The following is a 25,617-nucleotide window of genomic DNA, read 5'->3' on the forward strand; positions in this document are numbered from 1 at the left end:
CGTTGGATTTATGTAACATTATTTATTTCAATTAACTTAAGTTAATTACATAAGGTTAATCCAATGCTGTTTAGTTGAAAAAAGGTTAACAGTCTTAATTTTGTCCAAAACAATTAAGTTAATTAAGTTCAATTATCCTAAAATTAATATTTTTACATTCAACCAATTTGTTTTAGTTGAATGTAAAAATATTAATTTTAGGATAATTGAACTTAATTAGCTTAATTGTTTAATAAAACTTAATAAATAATGTTACATAAATCCAACGTAACCTAGTTATGTGCAACCTGTTGACATAAAAAAGTTAATTAAAGCCAACATAGCATTTGTAAGAGTGTGTAATAAAATAGTTACCTGTAGGCTTTGATTGTTGTTCTGTCACTTCTTTCTTCTGGTCCCATTTTCCTGTTTGCATTTTATTTATTTCCTGAACCAATTTAGCTTGCTGTATTTCTCTGTAATTTTTTTCCTCTGTGTTTTTCTTTTCTTTTCCGCTCTTTATTTGGTAATTAAAGTAAATCTTGTTAACATTCTGTTTGACTTTATCAATCTTCGCTAGAAGCTTTGTGATGTTAGTTGGATCAATCACAGTTTTACTGTTGATCACATGATAATTATTCATGCAGTGGTTGACTAGATCCTGAAATTTAAGACTAAACCGAAAGTCCAACCATTCTCTCTTTGACATTTTTTCTCTTCCAGTAACCAGCACCATTGTGAACCTCAAAGCTTGAGCTCCAAAGTTCTCCTGAATTTGCTCCACAATGTTCCTCTTGTCCTCTTTAAAGTTCTCCAGGTTGATGACGAGCAGGAAGACATGAGGACCAGGATCAGAGAGATCCAGACTCTTCATCATCTGCTTCTTCATCTCTTCATCAGTCAGTTGAGTGTTGAAGAATCCTGGAGTGTCGATGATGGAGATGTTTCTGTCTTCTACTCTTCCTCTCTGTATCTCACTCTCTCTGGTTCTGCTCTCTTTAAACGCATCTCGACCCAGTATTGCATTTCCTGTTGAACTCTTTCCAGCTCCACAGACTCCCAATAACACAATCCTCAGATCATGTGAATCACCTGTTTAAACAGTTCATGTTAATATCTGGAACTCTTGATGATTTATAAATGCTTCTGTGATTCTAAACACGGATGCTTTGTATTCCCAGATATATTTTGCTATTTCACCAGACCCCTTTATTCTCTCATGTGCTGAGAGGTGCTACCCACTAAGCACAATGATGTCCAAAAGACTTCTTTTCAACATCTTTGTCAGTAAAGTCGTATGTTGAAAAGACGTTCACTGAGGAGCCAGAATGAAAGTTTTTATGACGCCTTTTTTTGAAGTGTTCTGCACGTCTGATATAGACGTTCATGGACCTTTCATACAAGATTAAAAACTAGTTCAAATGTGGTCATTGTGGACATATTTTCAACATCATTTATGGTCTCATTTAGATATAATTTATACTATTTTTTTGGGACCAAATAAACACTCTTAGGATGCATTAAATGAAAAAAAAAAATGTTTATTTCAATGTAATTTCCTTTTGTAATTGCAAAGCAACTCACAGACAGTTTGTGTTTGTCCAAAAATCATGAACTTGTTTATGATCATGAATCATAAAATACAGATACTTTGACTATTTCTGTCAGACATCTATAGAAGATCTTAGTGAGAATTAACAGAGGTTTAGATGTTGATATTTCTTTCATTTGAAGTGTCACCATCGTGGTGATCAGTGTTTGCTTTAGTTGGGCTCTTGGTCCCCGTCCTTTTTGCGTTAGCTTTTCTTTGGCTGCTGTAACTTTGTAAATCACAATTGTTATGGCAGAAAAAGCCAAGAAAAAGTAAGATCAGGAGTTATCAGCTCCTTGTTTATGATGACATAATTATAACAAAATTAGCATCTAATGATGTGTTTAAAGTTTTGTGTTTATATTTGTTTTTTATAACTGCCAACCTTGTGGAACTGCAAGATTTGTATCAACAGCATTTAAATAATCACTTATTTAGATAAAAAGAATGTGCACATGATGTTTGGAGCAAATGTATCATGTAGTCACACACAGACATCAAGATCAGTCAAAACAAAAAAGATTGGGAATCAAGGATGAGTTTTGTACTATGAAGGCTACCCATCATGCATTGCAGCATGATGTTTTTTTATTTTTTTGTCGTCACTATTGTTGTGAATCATATGCAAAATCTTGATGTCTGTGTGTCACTACATGATGAAATTGCTCAAAACATTGTGTGCACAACCTTTTTATAATAGATACATAATTTAAATGATATTGGTGCCAATTTTGCAGTTCCACAAGTTGAAGCTATAAATGCCAAAGCATCTGACAATATTCAGTGCTTGTTTTGTGAAGATTTTGTTGATAACAACTAATTTTGCATTATCTTGGCTTTTTTTGCCACATCAACTGTGTTTTACAATCACAGTTATAGCAACCAAAAAAAATCTAAAGCAAATCACCGGGGACCAAGAGCCCAACTAAAGCAAACACTAATCACCATGATAGTGACACTTCAAATGAAAGAAATATCAACATCTAAACCTCTGTTAATTCTCACTAAGATCTTCTATAGATGTCTGACAGAAATAGTCAAAGTATCTGTATTTTATGATTCATGATCATAAAAAAGTTCATGATTTTTGGATAAAATGATTGTATAAAATGCATTTTGTTGTTGTGCTCAGTATCTCAGTACAACTTGAGCACCAATTGAATTCTTCGTCTGTCCAGTGCTTATAACATTAACCTGCACAGTGTTCACTAAAGGGATGGTTAAACTAAAACCAACTAACATTCAACTAACTAAAAACTAACCTGCAAACTACAGCTAAAATGATCTAACTAGCCAGTTAGAGGCACAATATGTAATTTTGCCCCTAGAGGTCACTAATTCAAAACAAAGCTGTAGATTGTTAATCCCGTGAATGAGCGTGGAATCATGGGAGATGTCATCTTCACCTCCACATCCGATGGAAAGCATACCGATGGGAGCTAATGTATTAACCCCCTGAGGTCGGCGGTATCGCCGGCGATACCAGCTCGCTTTTTTTTTATCAGTGTAAAAGAAACTCATAAATACTCTGTTGACTTTGATTTTCCATTGGAGTTTCATACATCAATCGATTCTGTTAAATGTGTATTATTTTTGTGTATACTCACAATAAAAACAAAGTGTTGTGCTTTTTGCCAAATAAAGAAAAATAAACACGAAGCGAGTTCTGCCTTCTCTCTGTCAGTGTAGTCCATTCTGAAACGCGTCCGAAAATGAACAATAACTCAGCGAATACTCAGTCAAACAGGCATACAGACACACAGGCATGAAGCTTGAATTCTCTTCTTTTAAATTAAGTAATTTATATAAAAAAAACAAATATTCTCATCTTGTGAAATCTGTATTAAAAGAGAGCAATTCCAGTCGAGCTCATTACAGCTGATTCAAATGTAATGTGACACGCCCACGGAGAGCGTGCGCTATTCAAACGCAAATGACTGAGGCAATCCACGGCGCAATCCTGTGAACGCCCCCATATCAGCTCGAGAAAACATAAGTTTATTCAGATCATTACTTGTTTACACCGTCTCGCAGCGCTGTGAGGAATAATAATAATGGAAAATGTCCCTCAGAAGTGCGGGTATTTCGAGGAGCAAGGATCAGACTGAGCTGAGGAACACAGTAGTACGTTTTTTTCCCTTCTCACGTGAATCGGGTTTCTGTTTATGAATGAATGAACGGCAGACATGCGCGCTGTTTACCACAGCTGGCAAAAGACAGTTTAAATTTAAATCGCGTGTGTGAATGAATGATGATGTTTTAGCAAACTGTATTGCTATACTGAGATGAGTAAAAATCGACTGAAATATGTTGAAATAAAATGTAGGCTATTTGTATAAGCAACGTATTAAACTGCAAATTAACATTTATATGCCCTAATATTTCATAAAGACAAACGTTACAGTCAGGCGAAATATGAAAAAAAACATTTTGTTGACTAGATTTGGGTACAGTTTTTACTGTAGAATATACTGTAAGATTACACTTGAAATGTTGTTGTAATTGTAACCTTTTTAATAAAAATATATATTTACAAGGTAGATGTAAACAAACTATTAAAAGGTAAATATAATTTTTTTCTTTAAATAATTTGTATTGTGTTTTATTAGTAACAAATTTGGGGAGAGGATAAATATTCCAAAACTTAAAATACAGTATGAGAATTAACTGCACAATTACTAGACATGTTTACCTTGGATATTATACAATTTACAAGCACAATGTGTGAAAAAAAAAAAAAAAGTATATAAAATACTTGTGTATAAATATATACACATATATATATATATATATGTGTGTGTGTGTGTGTGTGTGTGTGTATGCATTTATATATATATATATATATATATATATATATGCATATATACTGTGTATATATATATATATATATATATATATATATATACACACACACACACACACACACACACACATATATATATATATATATATATATATATATATATATATGTGTGTGTGTATATATATATATATATATATATATATATATATGTATGTATGTGTGTGTGTGTGTGTGTATATGAAGAGTTCAGATGCAAAAGCCTCTAAATGCCATCTGAAATTTTCTTCTAGAATGATCATTTTTATGAAGCTTGTATATTTAAGTTAGCTATAGGTGACACACCTGAATGAATGGCTCATTAAGTATGCAGGGGCATTGTCTCATCATAGGGGTGGGCGATATGACCTAAAATTAATATCACGGTATTTTTCATCTTTTGAACGGTGACGGTATAATATCACGGTATAACTTTTTTTTTTTCACCAATAAAGAAATTTTCATTGATTTACTCCTTGATATTTATTCCTTTATAAGCAGTTATATATTACTGTATTCTAAATATAATTAGCCTATGTTTTATCCACAACTTTAAATGCTTTAATTTAGGCTATTTTGTAACAGCGCCACAGTTTAGCGCACCACGTAGAACACTCGGGAACCGCACCTGTGGCTGGCTGCACTGCTGCTTCGCGCTCAGTAAGGAATATAGGTAGTAATCTCTATGTGTCTGTCTGTCCATTTGCATTTTGATTATTTCGAGAACCGTTCATCCAATCGACTTCACAAGGGAGTGCAGTGTCGCATTTGGTGCAATATAGACAGACACGCGAGACGCGACACGTTCAGAATTAATAGTAAACTACAGAACAGCGCGAGCGGGAAGCGGCGCACCTCACGCGAGCAGGGCGGCTATATTCTCCGAGAACGGACACTGCACTAGTGATATAAAACGCACACAGTCTGTTAATTAAGCAATACTTTTAAGGTAGTCTAATATTTTTCTGACTAACAAATTACTGACACAGTAAAGGGTAGATTTAAATAAAGAAAAACGAAATTTAAATAAAGAAAAACGAAATTTAAATAAAGAAAAACGAAATTTAAATAGGCCTAAAGAAAAACTAAATTTAAATAAAGAAAAAACGAAATTTAAATAAAGAAAAACGAAATTTAAATAAAGAAAAAAACGAAATTTAAATACAGAAAAAATGAAATTTAAATAAAGAAAAACGGAATTTAAATAAAGAAAAACGAAATTTAAATAAAGAAAAAACAAAATTTAAATAAAGAAAAACGAAATTTAAATAAAGAAAAAACGAAATTAAGTTTGCCTAAATTAAAAACGAGATTAATTTAGATTGATAATAACGGGTAAAAAGTCTAATACATTTTGTTTATTCTATTTTCCACAATGTCAAAGCAACAGCAGCAATACAAGCTCAGGCATGCACTTCGGTTCATACAAACTCCGCTGTTCTGCGCTCTAGCCAGAGAACACTCTTGTTGCAGGAACACTCAGGCGTCGGTTCTATTTCTAGCATGCACGCGTTTTCCGCGTGGCTCGAGCCGCGCCTGAGACGCGTGTCTCACGCAGGCAGTGTGCAAACTCCAACCTTTTAACATGGGAGCCGAAATAAAAACAGACACCCAACGCAGCTGAGACTCTCACGCCAGCAGCCAGTGTGTCGCCGGCCTTATTCAAGCGCGAATGAGAACCGTTTCGCGGGGGATCCCAGGTGTCAATAAAACAAAAACAAAAACGTTTTTTCGTTGTTGTTTTATAAATGCTCTGACAATTGTTTAATAAATGTTCAATCAAAATGCAAAACATCGCGTTTTTTTTTTATTTTTATTTTTTTTAGTCGACTAAATCGTTGTGCAGGACAGGACTTTGGTCGACTAAGCATTTCTTTGGTTGACTACAGCCCTAATGTAAATGCAGCCGTTCAAGGAACATAATTGATTTATTACGGTATTGACGGTATTAGAAAATCCATGTCGTGGCGCAATGTCACACCGGTGATGACTATGACACCGGTGTACCGCCCACCCCTATCTCATCAGGTGTGAACTACTAAATATGCATGATCGCTTACGCCCCATCCGCATATTGCCTTTCCAAACTAAAAGTGTTTTGCAAAACTTAAATCAATGTATTGTTTTATGTGAATGATAAGGGAGGATGATTTTCACATCATTTTGAACAAAAAACCCTAGGCGACGACATTAGTCAAAAGCCTTATTGACATATATTTAGTATGTGTTTTGTGGCCTTATTTCAGAAACTTTCATTTTTAGTGAAAGTGAAACGCATGTCGACGTGCAGTTTATGAATGGCTCTTACTTCAATGGCGACAGTCGAGATAGACTCTGCACTCTCTGTGAGGACGCTTTTCTCGTTCGAGAAACCACTCTGAGAGACTGATCAGTGTCTGGGGTTCGCTGCTTTTATAATCTGGCAGTTAGATCAGTTCTCTTTGTTTGTGCTCGAATGTGTTTGTGCTCCTGATGCGTGTTTTGAGGTGCCTGCTAAATGTTTGTTGCTGTCATGAAACCATTACATCAGTTCACCGTCCAACATTGTGTAGACTGGCGGGAGAGGTTGTGAGTCAGGTAAGCAGGTCGCGACCTACATTTGCACACGTAGGTTTCTATGACATGTTTTAGACGCACTAGTGTTAGGAGTGGAGCTAATTAATTTTGTTTGTTTTAGTTAGTATAGTTTAGTTATAGCGTCTCGTACGTTGAAGATGTTTCTTTCTACCTCTTTTGTTGATAGTTAGTTTAGTTCTTTACCTTTAGTTAAAGGGGCTTTTTAATATTCAGTTTTTGATTTAAGCACCACTCTCTTGCTCCTTCCTTTTCCCCAGATTGTCTGTTCATCTGATTATTCTGGTTACGTTGTACAAAATAGTAAATATTCATTACTTTAATACTTTTCATTACTTCATTACTACTTCACTTTATTGCAGTTGAAGAATTAAAATCTTTCAACTTTGTGGGTTGTTGTCTGTTCCTTTTCTTTTGCAATTCCCGTTACTGTATTGGCACACACATGCAAAACTTTTGTTACGCCTCATAATATTCCTAGACAAATAACATCTAATTAACGAGGGACGTAACAGTTCTGACATGCTCTGACATTTGTGCTTATTTCTGTTACTTGTGACATTTTCATGGCTAAAGTCTGATTACACTGTATTCAGCACAAACTCTGCTACAATAATATATCAGCAGCTTGTATGTAAAATTTTGTAGTTTTGAGATAATGACATTTATGCGTGGTTAAAAAAATAAAATGTCACTGAAATAAGGTCATGAACCCCATACTGATTATTTCTTCACAAGACTTTTGAAAATTGTATCACTTAGCCTAGAATATTTGCTTCAAAACTATGTGAAAATCATCCTGACTGCTCATTCAGATAAGACAATATATTGATTTAAAAATGGTAAGACGTGTTTTGTTTAAGAAAGCTTTATGCGAATAGTTTTCACACCTGAGAAAGACAAAGACCCTCCCCTAATGGCCCTATTAGGAGCTATCAGGCCCCTCAGATCATGATTACACCTTGGAAAGTTTAGTATTTTTTATTCTCCAAGCTGCTGCAAATAGATGAGCAGCCAACTAGTGTTGCTTTCGTCAACGAAAATAATGACTAAATATGGTCGTCAATTAACCTTTATCGCGTGACAAAAACGAGACGAGACGCAACGTAAATGCTGGTCATGTGACGATAACTATACACTGTTAACCCTTGCTGTAAAAAAAGGCCAAATTCTGACAATATCATACCATTTTCCATTAAAACAGTAATATACCTTATAAAACAAAAATAGCCTACAGGAATATACTGTGAATTAACAGTGCTCAAAGTCGACACTCAGAGGCTGTTTTCACAATCACACCCTATACCCTCATTCACTATTCCCTACATTAGTTCACTAATATAATCCCCTTGACAGAGTGAATGAAAAGAAGTGAGTGAACTGGGACACTGATGAACACCTGATAAGCAGAATCACTGAAGGACAGAGAAAAAAGAACAGAAGAAAGAGAAACACAAAAACTACAACTGACTTACAGCCACACTGAGTGTGAAACCAGTTTACAAACCAGTTTAACAATATTTCTTTCGTACATGTACAAAAGTTCTTGTTGAGAATTAACAGAGATTTAGTTAATAATAAAGTTTGTTGTCACCATGATGGAGATCAGTATTTGCTTTAGTTGGTCTCTTGTACCTTGACTTCATACCATTAATTTCTCTCTGGCTGTTGTAACAGTGAGTTTATAAAACACATTAGTTATGGCAAGAAAAAGTCAAGAGGAAGATGATCAGGTGTTTTTGGATTTTATGATGATGTCACACTCATCCTGGACATGCCTGATTTTCAGTTTTTTGAAATTATAGTTATCTCATATTTAACATATATCTGTGAATCTACAAAATGAAATCAATATTTCTGTAATCAGGTCTTCTGAAGAATATCAAAATCATATAGTGCTTTAAAACATTTTGAACTCCTGATTATCCTGGACACACACAGATATCAACAATCAGCATATGAATCTCAACAATGATGACAATCAAAAGTTTCATGTCGCAATGCATGCTGGGTTCCAGGATAATATAAACTCCCAGCATGCACTGCTGCATGAATAAAAAAATAAAAAAAATATTGCCACCATTGTTGAGATTCATGTGCTAAATTGTGATATCTCTGTGTTTCGGAAAAACAGTGTAGCTCTGTTTCTCTGGTTATGCATGATGTGTTAAAAAAATTAGTTGTTGTAATTTATTGCTGTGGTCTTACAGTGGTGCTAATGAAACACTTTTGATTGAGGATTAAACTCTGAACGGGTGTGTGAAACTCTGAATGAATTTCCTTAGTGATTGAACAGGCAATATGATGATTTTGTCACCATAATCATTGTAATATACTATATAATATATAATATTATACAATCATTCATAAACTGTGTGCGCACAAGTGTGACTTGCAAAAACACAGCTCAAGCAGCACAAGAAACACTAATGTTTTAGCATCAGCATCCCAACTAAAGCAAGCACTGATCTCTATAATGGTAACTTCAAACAAACATTTTCAATTAAACATCTTAATAACAACTTCTGTAGATGTATGACAGAAATAAAGTCATACTGGTTAATAATAAGTGTAATAATGTGTAATGGCTGGAAGTCAGTTGTAGTTCTTGTGTTTCTCTATTTTCTGTTCTAACAGCAGGTGTTCATCACTAATGCTCAACAATCACTTACATATTCTCTTAATTATCTCACTGCAACACTGTCTCAATGTTACTTGTTACTCGTTGTAGTGTGTATTTCCCTGTGGGGTTGAAAGGGTTAACAGTGTAAGATAAAAAAAGTCACACCCACAAAATGTATTTTACAGTAATAAACTGTAAGTTATAAAACAGGTTTATACTGGCAACACTGTTGCCAATAGTTTACTGTAAAATCTTGTTTTTTGGGTCACCGTTGTGCAGAAGAGTAGAGCCTGTGCTTCAGTCCAGGAGAAGATCTACAAACATTGATGATTTGCTGCATGTTGCTTTATTTAACAGGCGGTGACTGTGTAGTTGCTGGTCCAGTGGAAATCTCTTTATTTACAAAAGTTTTGTTGTGGTTTCAAATGAAATAAGTTCACAGTAATACTCTGCTCATGTTAGTAATGCATTATACATTTTAGTTAATATATTTAAATGACAGTTGGTCAATTTAAGGTAGTCGGTTTCTGTAAGTGAAATCAGTTAACTCGAGTTTTAGTGCACTTTTACAGTAACATACTGTAGATTACAGTAAAGAAGTGTACAATTAACAGTAAATTACTGGCAACAGTAATTAGTCGCGTTATTATTATTATTTTGCAGTATTTCTGTTTCCCGTGTCTCACTTCAGGGGCTGCATCAGTTTGCACTGCGCAGACGCAGGCGACGTCACTTCCTCAAGCCCCACTCGCGGCATTATTTAGAAGATGCAGCTGTGGTGAGTTAGCATAAACGACAACAAACAAAGTTAAGTCTGATGCCCGTTTCACACATACTGCGTTGTTGCAGTGCGTATGCGGTGCAGGAGCAGCACTCGCTATAGTGCTTTCACATATGCTGCCTTTGCAGTGCGTAACTGATCCACATGTACCACAAACACATACTCATTATTTTTATTTCAAATCCAGAAGTTATCAGCAACTTTTATTGAAAAAAAGTTTTGTCAGCATTGCGATTTTCTTTGTACACATAATACACTCTTTAATAGACATATTCACATATTATTCAATTATTTTTAGACAATGTATTATTAAATGCATTACTTCTATATAATAAGCAAGTGGTAAAATATTGAACCATGTACTTATATTAAAATCGCATATATTTTAAAATAAAACAAAACTGACAAAAAGAGCAGGCTCATATACCTTTAAATCTTCATACAATAAATTTTGCAAGTCACAAAGAACTTGTTTTTCCACCTCCACGAATGAGACGAGTGTTGTTCATTATGTTGCCTTGTTGAAGTATAGTTTTCTTTGATTTACCCTGGTCTTAAAGTAAAAAGATGACTGTGAAAAATAGTAGTATTTAATTAAACGCATTTATGGTGAGATTATTATATTTTCATGTCAATCTGTGTTCTTTTTGACCACGGACCATGCGCTGTCATTTTAATTCAGTGTTTGCGGCACAGCAAAAATAGACTCTGTGTGGAAACGATCTCTGCACTGCTGTATACGCACCGCTCCTGGCTGGACCGCATTGCCGGACCGCATCCGCGTGCAGTGTGAAAGCTCTAACCTGTTTACATGGGTGCGGAAAAAAATATGCACTGCAAACGGAGTATGTGTGAAACGGGTGTGACAGAGAGAAAGGGACCGACATGTATGTATGTGTGTGTACTTCTAACATGTTTGGTTGGTAAAATAAATGTTGTAAATTCAAATCAGAGCGTCTTCCGTGTCTGGAATGGATGTATTCTTGAGTCTATAAGGTAACAATAATATAATAAGATAACCTTGTTTGAAATGGGTTTGGCTAAAAGAAAATGTAGGTTTTATCTAAGTACTTATACTATGTTGACTGGGTTAAATCGAATTGCATTACTAAAAAGAGACTAAAATACAATTTTCATTGACTAAAACTAGACTAATGTCATCAGTTTTCGTCGACTAAAACTAGACGAAAATAGTTGTGGATAATTCTGACTAAAATAAGTCTAAAGTGCTCAGACTTTTAGTCGACTGAAACTTGACTAGACTAAAAAGAGTATGAACGTGACTAAAACTAATAAAACTAAAATGACAGCTTGTCACAAAAACTAGACTATATATAATATAATATCAATATAAATTAAAACAGGCTGCCAAAAACAACAGTCAACATTTACATTCCTGTAAACACCAGAAACATCTGCAGTGCCAGTTCTGAATAAATGTAATGGATGATTCATTTTAGCTATTCAGGTTCGCTAAGTTAGTGAGAACTGACATGTGAGTTAGTGAGAATAAAAACATTGTGAATGATGCCAACTTTTTTTGCCACTAACAAGCTTTGTCACATTCCTTTAGTTTAAGGATGGTGATTCAAACTTGGCATTGAAGACAGATGACAATCCCTCATCATTAATTTGGCAACATACAGTATTTTAATCATGCTACTTGTACAGATACATTTTTTCAAATGAATTAAAACCCCAGATAGCAAACAACCATTAAAAAAAAATGTTAAATCAATATTAATGTGTCATTGTTAACCACATTGATTCAACATCACTTTTGAAACGAATCATGCTTGCTCTCTCACTGAAGAAAAGAGAAACAAAAGAACTACAACTGACGTTCAGACACAGCATGTGTGTGTCTAAAATTATTTTCCCCACAATGTATTTTTAAAAATATCATTTTTGGTCATTGATGATATTAGCGAATCATTCTACTTCATGATGGTTCAAACTATAGCACCTGATCATCTTTGTTTCTGGTTTCCTATGTAACAAATTATGTCTGTTGTCACTGTTACAAAGACCACAAACATGCACAAAAAAAGCCAAGAGTCAAACTGACCAACGAAAGGAAACACTAATCACCATAGTGGTGACTTTACAAAAACTATTATTTCCAATAAAACATCAACATCCCCACCTCTATTAATTGTAATTGATAATAAGTGAAGCTGATAATGCTTTTTTGGAGTTGTTTAATCCTCCTCTGCTCAGATCTTGAGAGATTTAATGTCTTATTTTATCTTCAGTTGATTTCATCTCCGGAAGTCAGTTGTAGTTCTTGTGTCTCTTTTCTTCAGTGATTCTGTTGTTATCATTAGGTGTCTTCAATGCTCAATCATCGCTCAATTAATCACTTAATTATCTCATTAACTCTAACACTACATCAGTGTTACTTTTAACCCCCTGCTGGTGGGTCCCATATAAACACTGATCAGTGTTAAATTTAACACCAGGGATTTTACTGTGTGGGCGTGGCTTATAGCTATAAAAGCCCATCTATTTCACCATAACAACACGTTTAAATCGACTGAAGCGAAAGCACCTGACAGATTGCAATAGTGCGGTAGGCTACGCAATACTCGTTCCCTACTCTCAGGGAACCGAGGTTATGTTATTAACTGAGTACTTTCTATTTCGAGAACGGTCACTTCGTATTGCGTAGCTAATATGCAGTGGGGACACAATGTAGAACGCTGCACTATTAGCAATTGACTACGTCCTGCACCGGAGCCTAGGGCACAGCCTGAGACTCACAGTAAATCATGTGTAGAGTACAGTAAAAGACTCATGAATCCCAGAAAGGAATTTCGAATGGAACCAGGCCTAAGTTTGGTCCTTATGACATAAAAGGAGGGATTGGCCAAGGGTCAATTCACTCCAAAATATTACCACATAGGACAATTAGTGGTTTATGACAGTAAATTGTGTTTAGACTGACTAGACCACAGATTGTCACATCAGATCCTTCACAGAGAGGACTTTAGTCTATAAACAGGGTACCTCCATATTACAAAACCTGACAAATGTGTACGGTGAGGACCAGCAGGCTGCCGCACATATGTCTTCAATGGGTACACCACTGGACCAGGCCCACGAAGAGGCAGTGCCTCTTGTGGGGAGTGCAGCTAAAGTGATGACCTGTGCTCTCAACGGCGTAGAGAGCACCTAGGGCACACAGCCGTAGGGTAACTCTGGAATCACCAACCTCAAACTCCATGTAGGAAGGGCTCACAGAGAGCGCCTGCAAATCACCTAGGGGTCACACATGGAGGGCCCACAAGTCGCCTGTGTAAGGAGGTCTTTCCTCATCAGCATCGGCCAGGGGGCTGAGCTCAGCATTTATGTCAACTCTGGGACCCACACCTGGGTTTTCCAGAGGGGAGCTATTACAAGGAATTTGCTTCTGCTCTCCCTGATTCACTCGATAACCTGAGGGTTCATCGAGACGCGAGGAAACGCATGGAGGGGGCTACTGGGCCAGACATGGGCCAGCGCATCCCTGCTCCCCGCATCCGGACGCCCCGGAACGTGAGCAGCTCTCAGAGAGTGCAGGTTGGCTTGTGCCCAAAGGAGGAGGTTTCTGGCCATGGCATATAGTTTGCCTGATCTGAGGCCGCCCTGGTGATTTATGTAGGCCACCATATGTATATATACATATATATATATATATATATATATATATATATATATATATATATATATATATATACATATGGTGACCTCAGGGACCTGACGATCAAATCACACTCCGTTTGAATCCACTGCCTCATGACGTGCGTCAAATGAAGAAGCCACATCATTTTGAGGTGGAGGGGACAGCCTCACTCCAACCACAAGCAGTTTTTAAAAAGGAGCACTGAAGTGATCGAACACCTTCGGGATCTCCTCAAGGATAGAAGACTCAATTCAATGAACAGGTTCGACTTCTATTAGAGGAGCAAGCATCTTTCTAGAGAGTGCTCACAGAAGTGATGGTCTCTACTGCATAACAATTCTTGCGGTAGACTAGAACCACCATGTCCCGTTCTTACTAGAACCAGATCTGGAATCTTCCAAGGTCTAGACGCGGGTGCCATCGTGCCTCATCTCTGAGAATATGCTCAGAGGAAGGTGTCAGGAAGGCTGTCGAGAGGAGGAGGTTGGTTGGCCAATAAGGGGCAACTAACAAGACCTGCTCCTTTGCACAAGACAGGAGCAATGCTCAACACCAGATGTGAAAGGGGATCACTGAGCATCAGGAGCATCTCTGCTCAACACGTGAGTGTGATGGAATTCACTGAGCTTCAGGAGCATTCCTGCTCAACACCTGGTGTGATGAAGATCACTGAACTTGTTCTCTTCCTGATTTAAGCACCATAGTGCAAGAAGGCTCACTGGGGCCTTTCTGGCCAGAATCTATGTCGAGGGATATCCACTCAGACAAGAGAAGAAACAACTGGCGTAGGACGAGTTCAGAGGGGCAACAGACGTAGCTGTGCAGCCCCGAAGTGATCCGAACAGCTGGCCAGCTGGGGATGGAGTCTCCACTGTATCCGGACCGGAGGCTGTCGTGAGGCTTGTGAGCAGCACTATTGAGCAGGCCAGAAAAAATAGGTGGAATGAAGCGACCTTAGAAGCTTCTGACTCCAAGGAGGAGGTGGCGGGCGACCTGCAATATGCAAGGGAAGCGCAGCTCAACGGTCGCAATGTTGTCAGAACAGTACAAGCTCGCTGAGCAGCTTTGTCTCGAAGCGAGGGACTGTACGCAACTCGAGACAACGAATGCCAATGCAGTCAGAGGGCGCCCAGAGCTCTGTTACTGCATGCCCTTTATACGTGGCCCCTCAGCCATCATTTGGAGAACACTAGTTCTAGGAGCCACTAGCACGGGGAAATGAAGGTCTGCTTATGGGCTGAGGGTTTGGCGACAGGCCAATGGAGCGTGTCGCTCTGCCACAGCCACCTTAGGGAGTCGGTCATGAAGCCAGTGCTGAAGCAGTCTCATATGGAGGAAGCCGTGCGGCTGCATCTGCCATATGCCCCAGGAGCCTCTGAAAGTTTCTGTGGGACCCTTTCTTACTTCTAGAAAGCACTGAGCTGGCACACCTCACTTGAGAGATGTGCTAGACCGAGACCACCTCCACACTAAAAAAGAGAAACTCGGAATTGGGGCGAGATTACTCTTTCCCAGTTGACCTGAGGACCCAACTGGCTATGGAGCACTCGAAGGGTAGGACCAATGTACTGATACTTCGTACCTTCAAACGCAAGAACACAGTAAGTCTATGGAGCAGAACGATAGAGATCTGAAGTACACGTCTTTCAGGTCGAACACTGCAGACCAAGCTTGGGGACAGGGCATTGAAAATGCAACTCTGTGTTTACAAGTGAACGGAGACTTTTGAAAAAGGGCCCGTAATAGTTGACACAGAACCAAGATGGTCGTAGCCCACCACATTATAAGGGTACAATGAAGTACAGGCGCTGAAGCCAAACTCCATACTGGCTGGAGGGAATGGCTTGCACGCGTCCTTCGCCAGTAGGACTGCAGTGCACACACACAGGACAGGAGCTCTGCTCAACACCTAGGTGTGATGGATCTCACTAAAAAATATTTTAGGAGCATTTCTGCTCAACATCTAGGTATGATGAATATCACTGAGCCCGGGCGGAAGCCGAGCGAAATGAGTTGCAAGCCAGTTCTGAAGCTACCGAATGAGGCCAGGCTGGGCATTGGTTGGAAGCGTTTTAGACTTCGACAAAAACGGACCAGGGCCAGGAACCACAGACGTACCCGAGGTGGGGCAGCGAGGTGGAGGACAGGAATCCGGCTCGAGAGGCCCAAAGGCGGCCCGAAGCGGGATCTGAGTGTGCGGTGCAACACTTACTTGACTCCACTGGGTGGCAGGGGAAGCGTGAGAAGGTGGATGACTGGGTCCTCAAACGTGCCCAGCTGCCAGCTGGCGAACAAGAGGGGGCTGAGGGGTGTAAGGCTTTACAGGGTCACACACCGTCAGACTAGCCATCTTGGGACCCAGGAACAGAGGAATTACTCTTCTTTGAAGTGTGGGTACCGCCTGCTCCATTTTGGGAGCCAGCGGTGGAACAGACACACACACAAAGACTCCACCTGGCCCTCAACCGGGGGGAGGGAGTGGATGACCAACTCCAAAGCACCCTCCTCCATCCCTGAGCAGCCCATCCCAGGGCTGGGCGTCCCTACTGCGGTCGGCTCTATGCTGAGGCCTGACTGGAGGCTGCTGCGGTGGCAGAAAAATAAGTTCTTTGTGACATGCAAGACTTATTGTAATACAATTTAAATGCAAAAGAAAAGGCATGAGAGTCGCTGTTTTTGTCAATTTTAAGTTTTAATTTAATTTAATGTACATGGTTAAACATTTGACCACTTGCTTGATCTATTTAATATAAGTAGAAGTAATGCATGAAGTAATAGGCCTACGTTGTTTAAATTGTGTTTAAACGTGTTTAAACATGCAAACGGAGTATCCGTGTGCAGTGCGTATGCGGTGCGTGTTGTGGTGCAGGATTTTTTTCCAGGATTAAAAAAAAAAAAAAGGGATACATTTTAATACACTAAATCTTGCATGTCACAAAGAACTTGTTTTTCCACCTCCATGAATGAGACGAGTTTTGTTCATTATGTCACCTTGTTGAGGTATATTGTAGTTTTCCTTGCTTTTCCCCAGTCTTAAAGTAAGATGACTGTGGAAAAAAAAATAGTATTAAATTAAATACATTTATAGTGAGATTACTACATTTTATTTAATTAAACGCATTTAAGGTAAAATTACTACATTTTCAGGTCAATCTGTGTTCATTTTGACCACGGACCATGCGCTGTCACTTTAATTCAGCGTTTGCAGCACAGCAAAAATAGACTGTGTGGAAACGATCTCTGCACTGCTGTATACGCACCGCTCCTGGCTGGACCGCATTGCCGGACCGCATCCGCGTGCAGTGTGAAAGCTCTAACCTGTTTACATGGGTGCGGAAAAAAATACGCACTGCAAACGGAGTATGTGTGAAACGGGTGTGACAGAGAAAGGGACCGACATGTATGTGTGTGTACTTCTAACATGTTTGGTTGGTAAAATAAATATGTTGTAAATTCAAATCAGAGCGTCTTCCGTGTCTGGAATGGATGTATTCTTGAGTCTATAAGGTAACAATAATATAATAAGATAACCTTGTTTGAGTTGGTTTGGCTAAAACATGTTGGTTTCATAGGTACTTATACTATGTTGACTGGGTTAAATAGAATTGCATTACTAAAAAGAGACTAAACTAGAAATAAATAAAAAACTAGACTAAATGTCATCAGTTTTCGTCGACTAAAACTAGATGAAAATAGTCGTAGATAATTCTGACTAAAATAAGACTAAAGTGCTCAGACTTTTAGTCGACTGAAACTTGACTAGACTAAAAAGAGTATGAATGTGACTAAAACTAATACAAACTAAAATGACAGCTTGACACAAAAACTAGACTAAAATAAAAATTAAAACAGGCCGCCAAAAACAACACTACAGTCAACATTTACATTCCTGTAAACACCAGAAACATCTGTTGTGCCAGTTCTGAATAAATGTAATGGATGATTCATTTTAGCTATTCAGGTTCGCTAAGTTAGTGAGAACTGACATGTGAGTTAGTGAGAATAAAAACATTGTGAATGATGCCAACTTTTTTAGCCACTAACAAGTTTTGTCACATTCCTTTAGTTTAAGGATGGTGATTCAAACTTGGCATTGAAGACAGATGACAATCCCTCATCATTAATTTGGCAACATCATACAGTATTTTAATCATGATACTTGTACAGATACATTTTCTCAAATTAATTAAAACCCCATTTAGCAAGCAACCATTAAAAATAATGTTTCATCAATATTAATGTGTCATTGTTAACCACATTGATACAGCATCACTTTTGAAACAAATCATGCTTGCTCTCTCAGAAAATTAAACACATTTCTGTGTGGCTTTAAGTCAGTTATAGTTGTTGTGTTTCATTTTCTGAGAGTGCAAGCATGATATTGAACCAGTATTACATTATAAGATTAATTTAATGCCATCAACATAGGTTTTTGATGACATTTCAGCTTTTTTTTTTTTTTTTACATTAATTGCGGGTGCAAAAGTGATGTTGCTTCAATGTGGTTAACATTGACATATTAATAACATTATTTCATTGGTTGCTTGCTATCTGGAAAACATTCACATTCTGAATATAGTTAGAACCTTAAGGTTGTATATTGGCCACAAAATAGTAATGAAGATTATCTTAACTATTTACATTCTGATTTACTGTTTAATGCTGTCAACTACCAGCAACAAAAAGCACAGTATACAGTATGATTAATTTCTCAGTATGGTCTTAAACTAGCAGTTTCACATTAGGTTATTTAACTTAGACTGACCTTTATCTGCTGATGCCATTATGCCTTTCACAGTTAGTGCTTGTCGTTCAAAGTCCCTCTGTGTTTGTCTGTGTAAACCGGACTCAGGTAATATATCTACACTCATACTGTAAAAAAAAAAAAAAAAAAAAAAATCTGTCAGCATCACACATTGGCTGCATTTTGACACCTGAAAGCAAAAAAAAAAAACTTACAGAACTACTGTATTTTATTTTTTAATTTTTTTTGTCCGTGACCTACACTGTAAAAAAGAATACATTGATTTTATTGATATCTAATTAATAAAAATGAGGCAACAGATTACAAGCAATATTATTAATTAAATTTAACAAATTAGAATTGAGTAATAATTAATCAAATTAATTCCTTAAAAGTTAACCATTTAAAATGAGTAAAATTTACAAAATATATTTTATTGCCAACATTGAAGACACCTGGTGTTAACAAGCAGAATCACTGAAGGAGAAAACCATAATTAAAGCCACCATTGTGGAGATCAGTGTGTGTTTTAGTTGGGCTCTTGACCTTAAATTATTAACTTTAAGTTTTGTTTGGCTGCTGTACATGAGTGATAACAGCCAGATGAACAAATAGAAAAGATGATTTGATGGTGTTGGTTGTGATTTATCATAATCATTATTTCACAATCATTAGACCTGAATCACTGAACTCATATAGAGTCCAATTTATAAGTTAGGTTTACTCTTTTTTACAGTGTAGCATTGTTTACACAGTAAATTCCCCAGTGTTAAATTAACACAACTGTTTATATGGGAACCACCAGCAGGGTGTTAAAAGTAACACTGAAGCAGTGTTAGAGTTAATTCGATTATGAAGTAAGTAATTGAGTGATGATTGTTCGATTATTGAAGACACCTGATTTTAACAAGCAGAATTACCAGTGCTGCCAACTATTTTCAAAGGAAAGTAGCTAACGCCTCCCCTAAAAGTCGCTAAATGTCGCTAGATGACGTAATACTTCAAATAGCATATTAATGACGTCATCGCGGCGTACTTGCGTTCTGCCTGCCTAATGTTTTTTCTCATTAAAATCATGCTCACATACTGTATTTTAATACAATATAATATAATGTAATATAATACAATAGAATACAATATAATATAATATAATATAATATAATATAATATAATATAATATAATATAATATAATATAGCCGAATGTCCAATAAAGCTGTCATTTACTATATTTTTTTGTCAGACAATAGAACGAGTAGCTATTGAATGACTATTTTTTATATGTGTAAAATTATCTGAATTGAGAGAGTTCGGGAACTGGATGAACTAAAACACTGTGATAATGAGTATTACATGATAAGCACAAGAAAAGAAAGGAAAATAAAATGGTCAAACTAAATTCTTTAAATATAAAACAAAAGATAAGTGATAAGTCAGTGGAAACAACACTGCTCATTCACGTCTGTTAGGTGCCGTGCTTCTCCTCTCTCAGCCATTCACTGAACAGGGTAGGCGCAGAGAGAGGTTTGTGACGGCAAGGAGAAAGCAAAACTCGCGCTCGCAGGACTGTGCTGGCAACATTTGGAGGTTACTGAGGTTTGTCCAAAAAGTAGCTAGATTTGTCGCTAGTCGCTTTTTTGAAAAAATTTCGCTAAAGGGGTCTGAAAAGTCGCTAAAAATAGCGACAAAAGCGCTAAGTTGGCAACACTGAGAATCACTGTCAAAGTCAAAGTCAAGTTTATTTCTAGAGTACATTTATAACAACAGAAGTTGACCAAAGTGCTATACATCCCAAATCATGAGCCAACAAACAGCAACAAAAATAAAATTACATCAAAAAGACAAAAACACACACCTCTCAAACTGAATTAAAAGCCAAGGAAAATAAATGTGTTTTAAGACTAGATTTAAAAGCAGATAGTGTTGGGGCCAGCCTCACAGACAGTGGTAAATTATTCCATAGTTTAGGGGCCGCAACTGAAAAGACCCGATCTCCCCTATGTTTCTGCCTTACTCTAGGAACAGCCAAAAGCATGCAATCTGCCGACCTAAGAGACCTAAACAGCAAAATCTCCAGTGTTAAATTAACACGCCTCAGTGTACATATGTGTCCATACTACAGGGTGTTAAAATTAACACTGAAGCAGTGTTGAAGTTAATGAGATAATTAAGTGATTAATTAAGTGATGATTGTCCATTAGTGGTGACACCTGATGTTAATAAGCAGAATCATTAAAGGAACGAGAAACAACAATAACAGAAAAAAGAGAAACACAAGAACTACAACTGACTTCGAGTCATTACACATTGTTGCACTTATTATTACCAGTTTGACTTTATTTCTGTCAAACATTGACAAAAGTTCTTGAGATTCAACAGAAGTTTAGACGGTAATGTTTTATGGATTTTTCTTTTCAAGACACCATTATGGTGGTCAGTGTTTGCTTTAGTTGGACTCTTGAACCTTTTCATTTTGTTAATATTAGTTTTTCTCTGACTGTTCCATCATTGTGTTTATAAAAGCACACTTTTTACTGCAAGAGAAAACATGACCTGCTCACAATATCTTTTGATGATAATGACATTATCATCATGTAGTGACCTGATGCACTGATGTCATTCAGAGTCTAAATCTTTGACTATATGCTTGTTTTGTTTTATTATTGGTGATTGTAGCTCTGAGATTTTACAGTTTGAGATCCAACAGCAATATAAACACTTTTGAAAATACTTAGTGCAAAGAAGTTATTGTGTTTAAACACACAGGCATCAAGAATCAGCATATGAATCTCAACAATGGTGACAATAAACAAACTAGTGACAAACAGATCAACTCTGAACATCACAAAACAAGCTACTAAAGTCAGAACAAAACAATAGCAAAATAAAAGCAAACAGAAAAAAAACAATGAAAAGTACAGGACAATTCAGCTGCATAATTTATTCATGCTGCAATGCATGATGGGAGCCATTGATGCGTTCTGATTGGTGGCTCCCATCATGCACTGCAACATTAAGCATTTGTTTGATTGTCACCATTGTTGAGATTCATATGTAGATTCTTGATGTCTGTGTGTGATTTAAAAATGTTCAGATTCCTAAAACATTCTTGGATGTAGCTACAGTAGTAAAAAAATAAAAATAAAACCTGTGGATAGTCAGTTTATAATGATGGGTGCCATCATTGAATCAGGTCACTAGTAATTTCATCATCAAAATATAAACCAGGGCGGCATTTCCTAAAGCATCTTAAGCCTAACTTGATCGCAGACCAACTGCAACAAATGGTCTATACGAATCAAATTAGGCTTGCAATGCTTTCAAGAAACACAGCCCAGACCATAGTTTATTTTGCCACAACACATGTGCTTTATAAACACAGAGTTGGAGCAGCCAGAGAAAAACTAATGTTAAAAAGTAAAGGGTCAATAGCCCAACTAAAGCAAACACTGACCACCATAATGGTGACATGAAACAAAACATTCCATAAAACATTACCATCTAAACTTCTGTTAAATCTAAATAAGACTGTGTGTAGATGTATGACAGAAATAAAGTCAAACTGGTAAAATAATAAGTGCAATAATGGTTCAAAGTCAGTAGTTCTTGTATTTCTCTTTTTTCTGTTCTTGTTTCTCTTTCCTTCAGTGAGTCTGCTTGTTATCATCAGGTGTCACCACTAATGGCCAATCATCACTTAATTAATCACTTAATTATTGCATTAACTTCAACACTGCTTCAGTGTTAATTTTAACACTCTGTAGTGTGGACACATATGTACTAGGGCTGGGCGATTTAAATCGCGATATTGTTATGCGCATCTCGTCAGTAAAGGCGGTTCCTTGATTAGTAGTAAATCACCATCACCTGCTTTCAGATGGAGCGGCATTTACTACAAAGAGCCGTAGTTAACTGACAAGCTGAGCCATATCGCATTAAAATCGCGGACGTATCGCCAGCGATATTTAATGTGATATGGCTCAGCTTGTCAGTTAACTACGGCCTTTTGTACACAGCAAAAACTCCAGTGTTAAATTAACACTCCTGGGAGTGTATGAGTCCACACTCAAGAGTGTTTAAGTTAATGAGATAATTAAGTGATTAATTTAGTGATGATTGGACATTATTGAAGACACCTGATGTTAACAAGCAGAATCACTGAAGGAGAAAATCTCAAATTGTAAGTTACTATTATGGCGATGATTGTTTGCTTTAGTTGGACTCTTGACCCATATATTATTAACTTTAGATTTTGTTTGTCTGCTGTATCTGAGTTATAACTGCCAGATGAATGAAGAAAAAAGTGATCTGATGGTGTTGGTTATATTATGACAATCATCATTTGAACTTGATCACTGAACTCATTAAAATCCTTCTTTCTGACTTCGATTTATGTTGTTGGTTACAGCATAACTGTGAATCTGCATAAATGCCAGAATTTTTGATATAATATAAAGGATTTCTTAAAAGTTGTTTAAAAAAAAAAAACATTATTTTAGGCACACACAGATGTCAAGATTCAGTCTATGCATCTCAACAATGGTGACGAGCAGAATATTCAATTAGGAAAAGTAAATTACATAGACAATTCAGATCATAATTTATTCATACCGCAATGCATGATGGGAGCCATTAATGAGTTGTGATTGGTGGCAGCCACTGCAACATGCTTTATTATTGTCACCATTGTTGAGATTCACAGGCTGATTATTGATGTCTGTGTTTTAAATGAATTTATTTGAATGTCTTTTGATCAGAACAATGTTTATTAAATATTTTGAATTATAAGTAAAGTACTGATAATCATAGGCTGAAGAATCACAAAACTGCTGTTAACAAGTTAAACCAAACTATCTCAATAAGTTTTCTTTTTCAGATAACAGCATGATTATGTCAAAACATAACCAACACTATAAGATAACATTTTACTTTGTTAATTTAACTGTTATAAATCAATAACAGCAGACAAACAACAGTAAATATTAAAGTAAACATATAATAGTCTAGAGCCCAACTAAAGCAAACACCCATCACCTTAATGGTAACTTACAATTTGTGATTTTCTCCTTTAGTGATTCTGCTTGTTAACATCAGGTGTCTTCAATAATGCTCAATCATCACTAAATTAATCACTTAATTATCTCATCAGCCCTAAATGCCGCTCTATCTGAAAGCAGGTGATGGTGATTTACTACTAATCAAGGAACCGGCTTTACTGACGAGATGCGCATAACAATATCGCGATTTAAATCGCCCAGCCCTATGGTCCCACTCTACAGAGTGTTAAAATTAACACTGAAGCAGTGTTGAAGTTAATGAGATAATTAAGTTAACACTGAAGCAGTGTTGAAGTTAATGAGATAATTAAGTGATTAATTAAGTGATTGGCCATTAGTGGTGACACCTGATGTTAATAAGCAGAATCATTGATGGAAAGAGAAAAAACAATAACAGAAAAAAGAGAAACACAAGAACTACTACTGACTTTGAGTCATTACACATTGTTGCACTTATTATTACCAGTTTGACTTTATTTCTGTCATACATCGACAAAAGTTCTTGAGATTCAACGGAAGTTTAGACGGTAATGTTTTATGGGATTTTTCTTTTCAAGTTACCATTTTGGTGGTCAGTGTTTGCTTTAGTTGGGCTCTTGACCCTTTTCCTTTTGTTAATATTAGTTTTTCTCTGACTGTTCCATCATTGTGTTTATAAAGCACATTTGTTACTGCAAGAGAAAACATGACCTGCTCACAATATGTTTTGATGATAATGACATTATCATCATGTAGTGTCCTGATTCACTGATGTCATTATCATCATGTAGTGTCTTGATTCACTGATGTTATTCAGAGTCTAAATCTTTGACTATATGCTTGATGTCTCATTTTAGTATTGATGATTGTAGCTCTGAGATTCTACAGTTTGAGATCCAACAGCAATATGACAAATTTAGAAAAAACTTTGTGCAAAGAAGCTGTTGTGTTAAAACACACAGACATCAAGAATCAGCATATGAATCTCAACAATGGTGACAATAAACAAACTAGTGACGAACAGATCAACTCTGAACATCACAAAACAAGCTACTAAAGTCATAACAAAACAATAGCAAAATAAAAGCAAACAGAAAAAACAATGAAAATTACAGGACAATTCAGCTGCATAATTTATTCATGCTGCAATGCATGATGTGAGCCATTGATGCGTTCTGATTGGTGGCTCCCATCATGCACTGCAACATTAAGCATTTGTTTGATTGTCACCATTGTAGAGATTCATATGTAGATTATTGATGTCTGTGTGTGATTTTAAAACTTTCAGATCATTAAAATATTGCTGGAAGTAACTACTGTAGTGAAAAATTAATAAAACATGTGGATAATCAGTTTATAATGATGGGTGACATCATTGAATCAGGTCACTAGTAATTTCATCATCAAATCATAACCAGGGCTCCATTTCCAAAAGCATCTTAAGCCTTACTTGATTGCAAACCAACTGTAACAAATGGTCTGTACGATCAAATTAAGCTTGCGATGCTTTCAGGAAGCACAGCCAAAGTTACAGTTTCTTTTGCCACAACACATATGCTTTATAAACACAGAGTTGGAGCAGCCAGAGAAATACTAATGTTCAAAAGGAAAGGGTCAAGAGCCCAACTAAAGCAAACACTGACCACCATAATGGTGACATGAAATGAAACATTCCATAAAACATTACCATCTAAACTTCTGTTAAATCTAAATAAGACCGTGTGTAGATGTATGACAGAAATAAAGTCAAACTGGTAAAATAATAAGTGCAATAATGGCTCGAAGTCA

At 36.7% G+C, this 25,617-nt stretch overlaps 1 protein-coding gene across 1 annotated transcript; it reads right to left on the reverse strand.

Moving 5' to 3' along the window:
• Positions 1-276: 276 nt before the first annotated feature.
• Positions 277-18,876, reverse strand: LOC311077961 (GTPase IMAP family member 4-like; the record flags this gene model as incomplete). Its single annotated transcript, XM_084106606.1, has 3 exons — positions 18,817-18,876; positions 355-1,071; positions 277-287 (listed from the first exon to the last, which is right to left on the reverse strand). The coding sequence occupies exons 1-3, from the start codon at positions 18,833-18,835 to the stop codon at positions 277-279; spliced, it is 747 nt and encodes a 248-aa protein (XP_083962732.1). The 5' UTR covers positions 18,836-18,876.
• Positions 18,877-25,617: the final 6,741 nt, after the last annotated feature.

Source organism: Abramis brama (genome assembly GCF_963993115.1).
Source record: "Abramis brama genome assembly, chromosome: 2".
Taxonomy (NCBI): Eukaryota; Metazoa; Chordata; class Actinopteri; order Cypriniformes; family Leuciscidae; genus Abramis; species Abramis brama.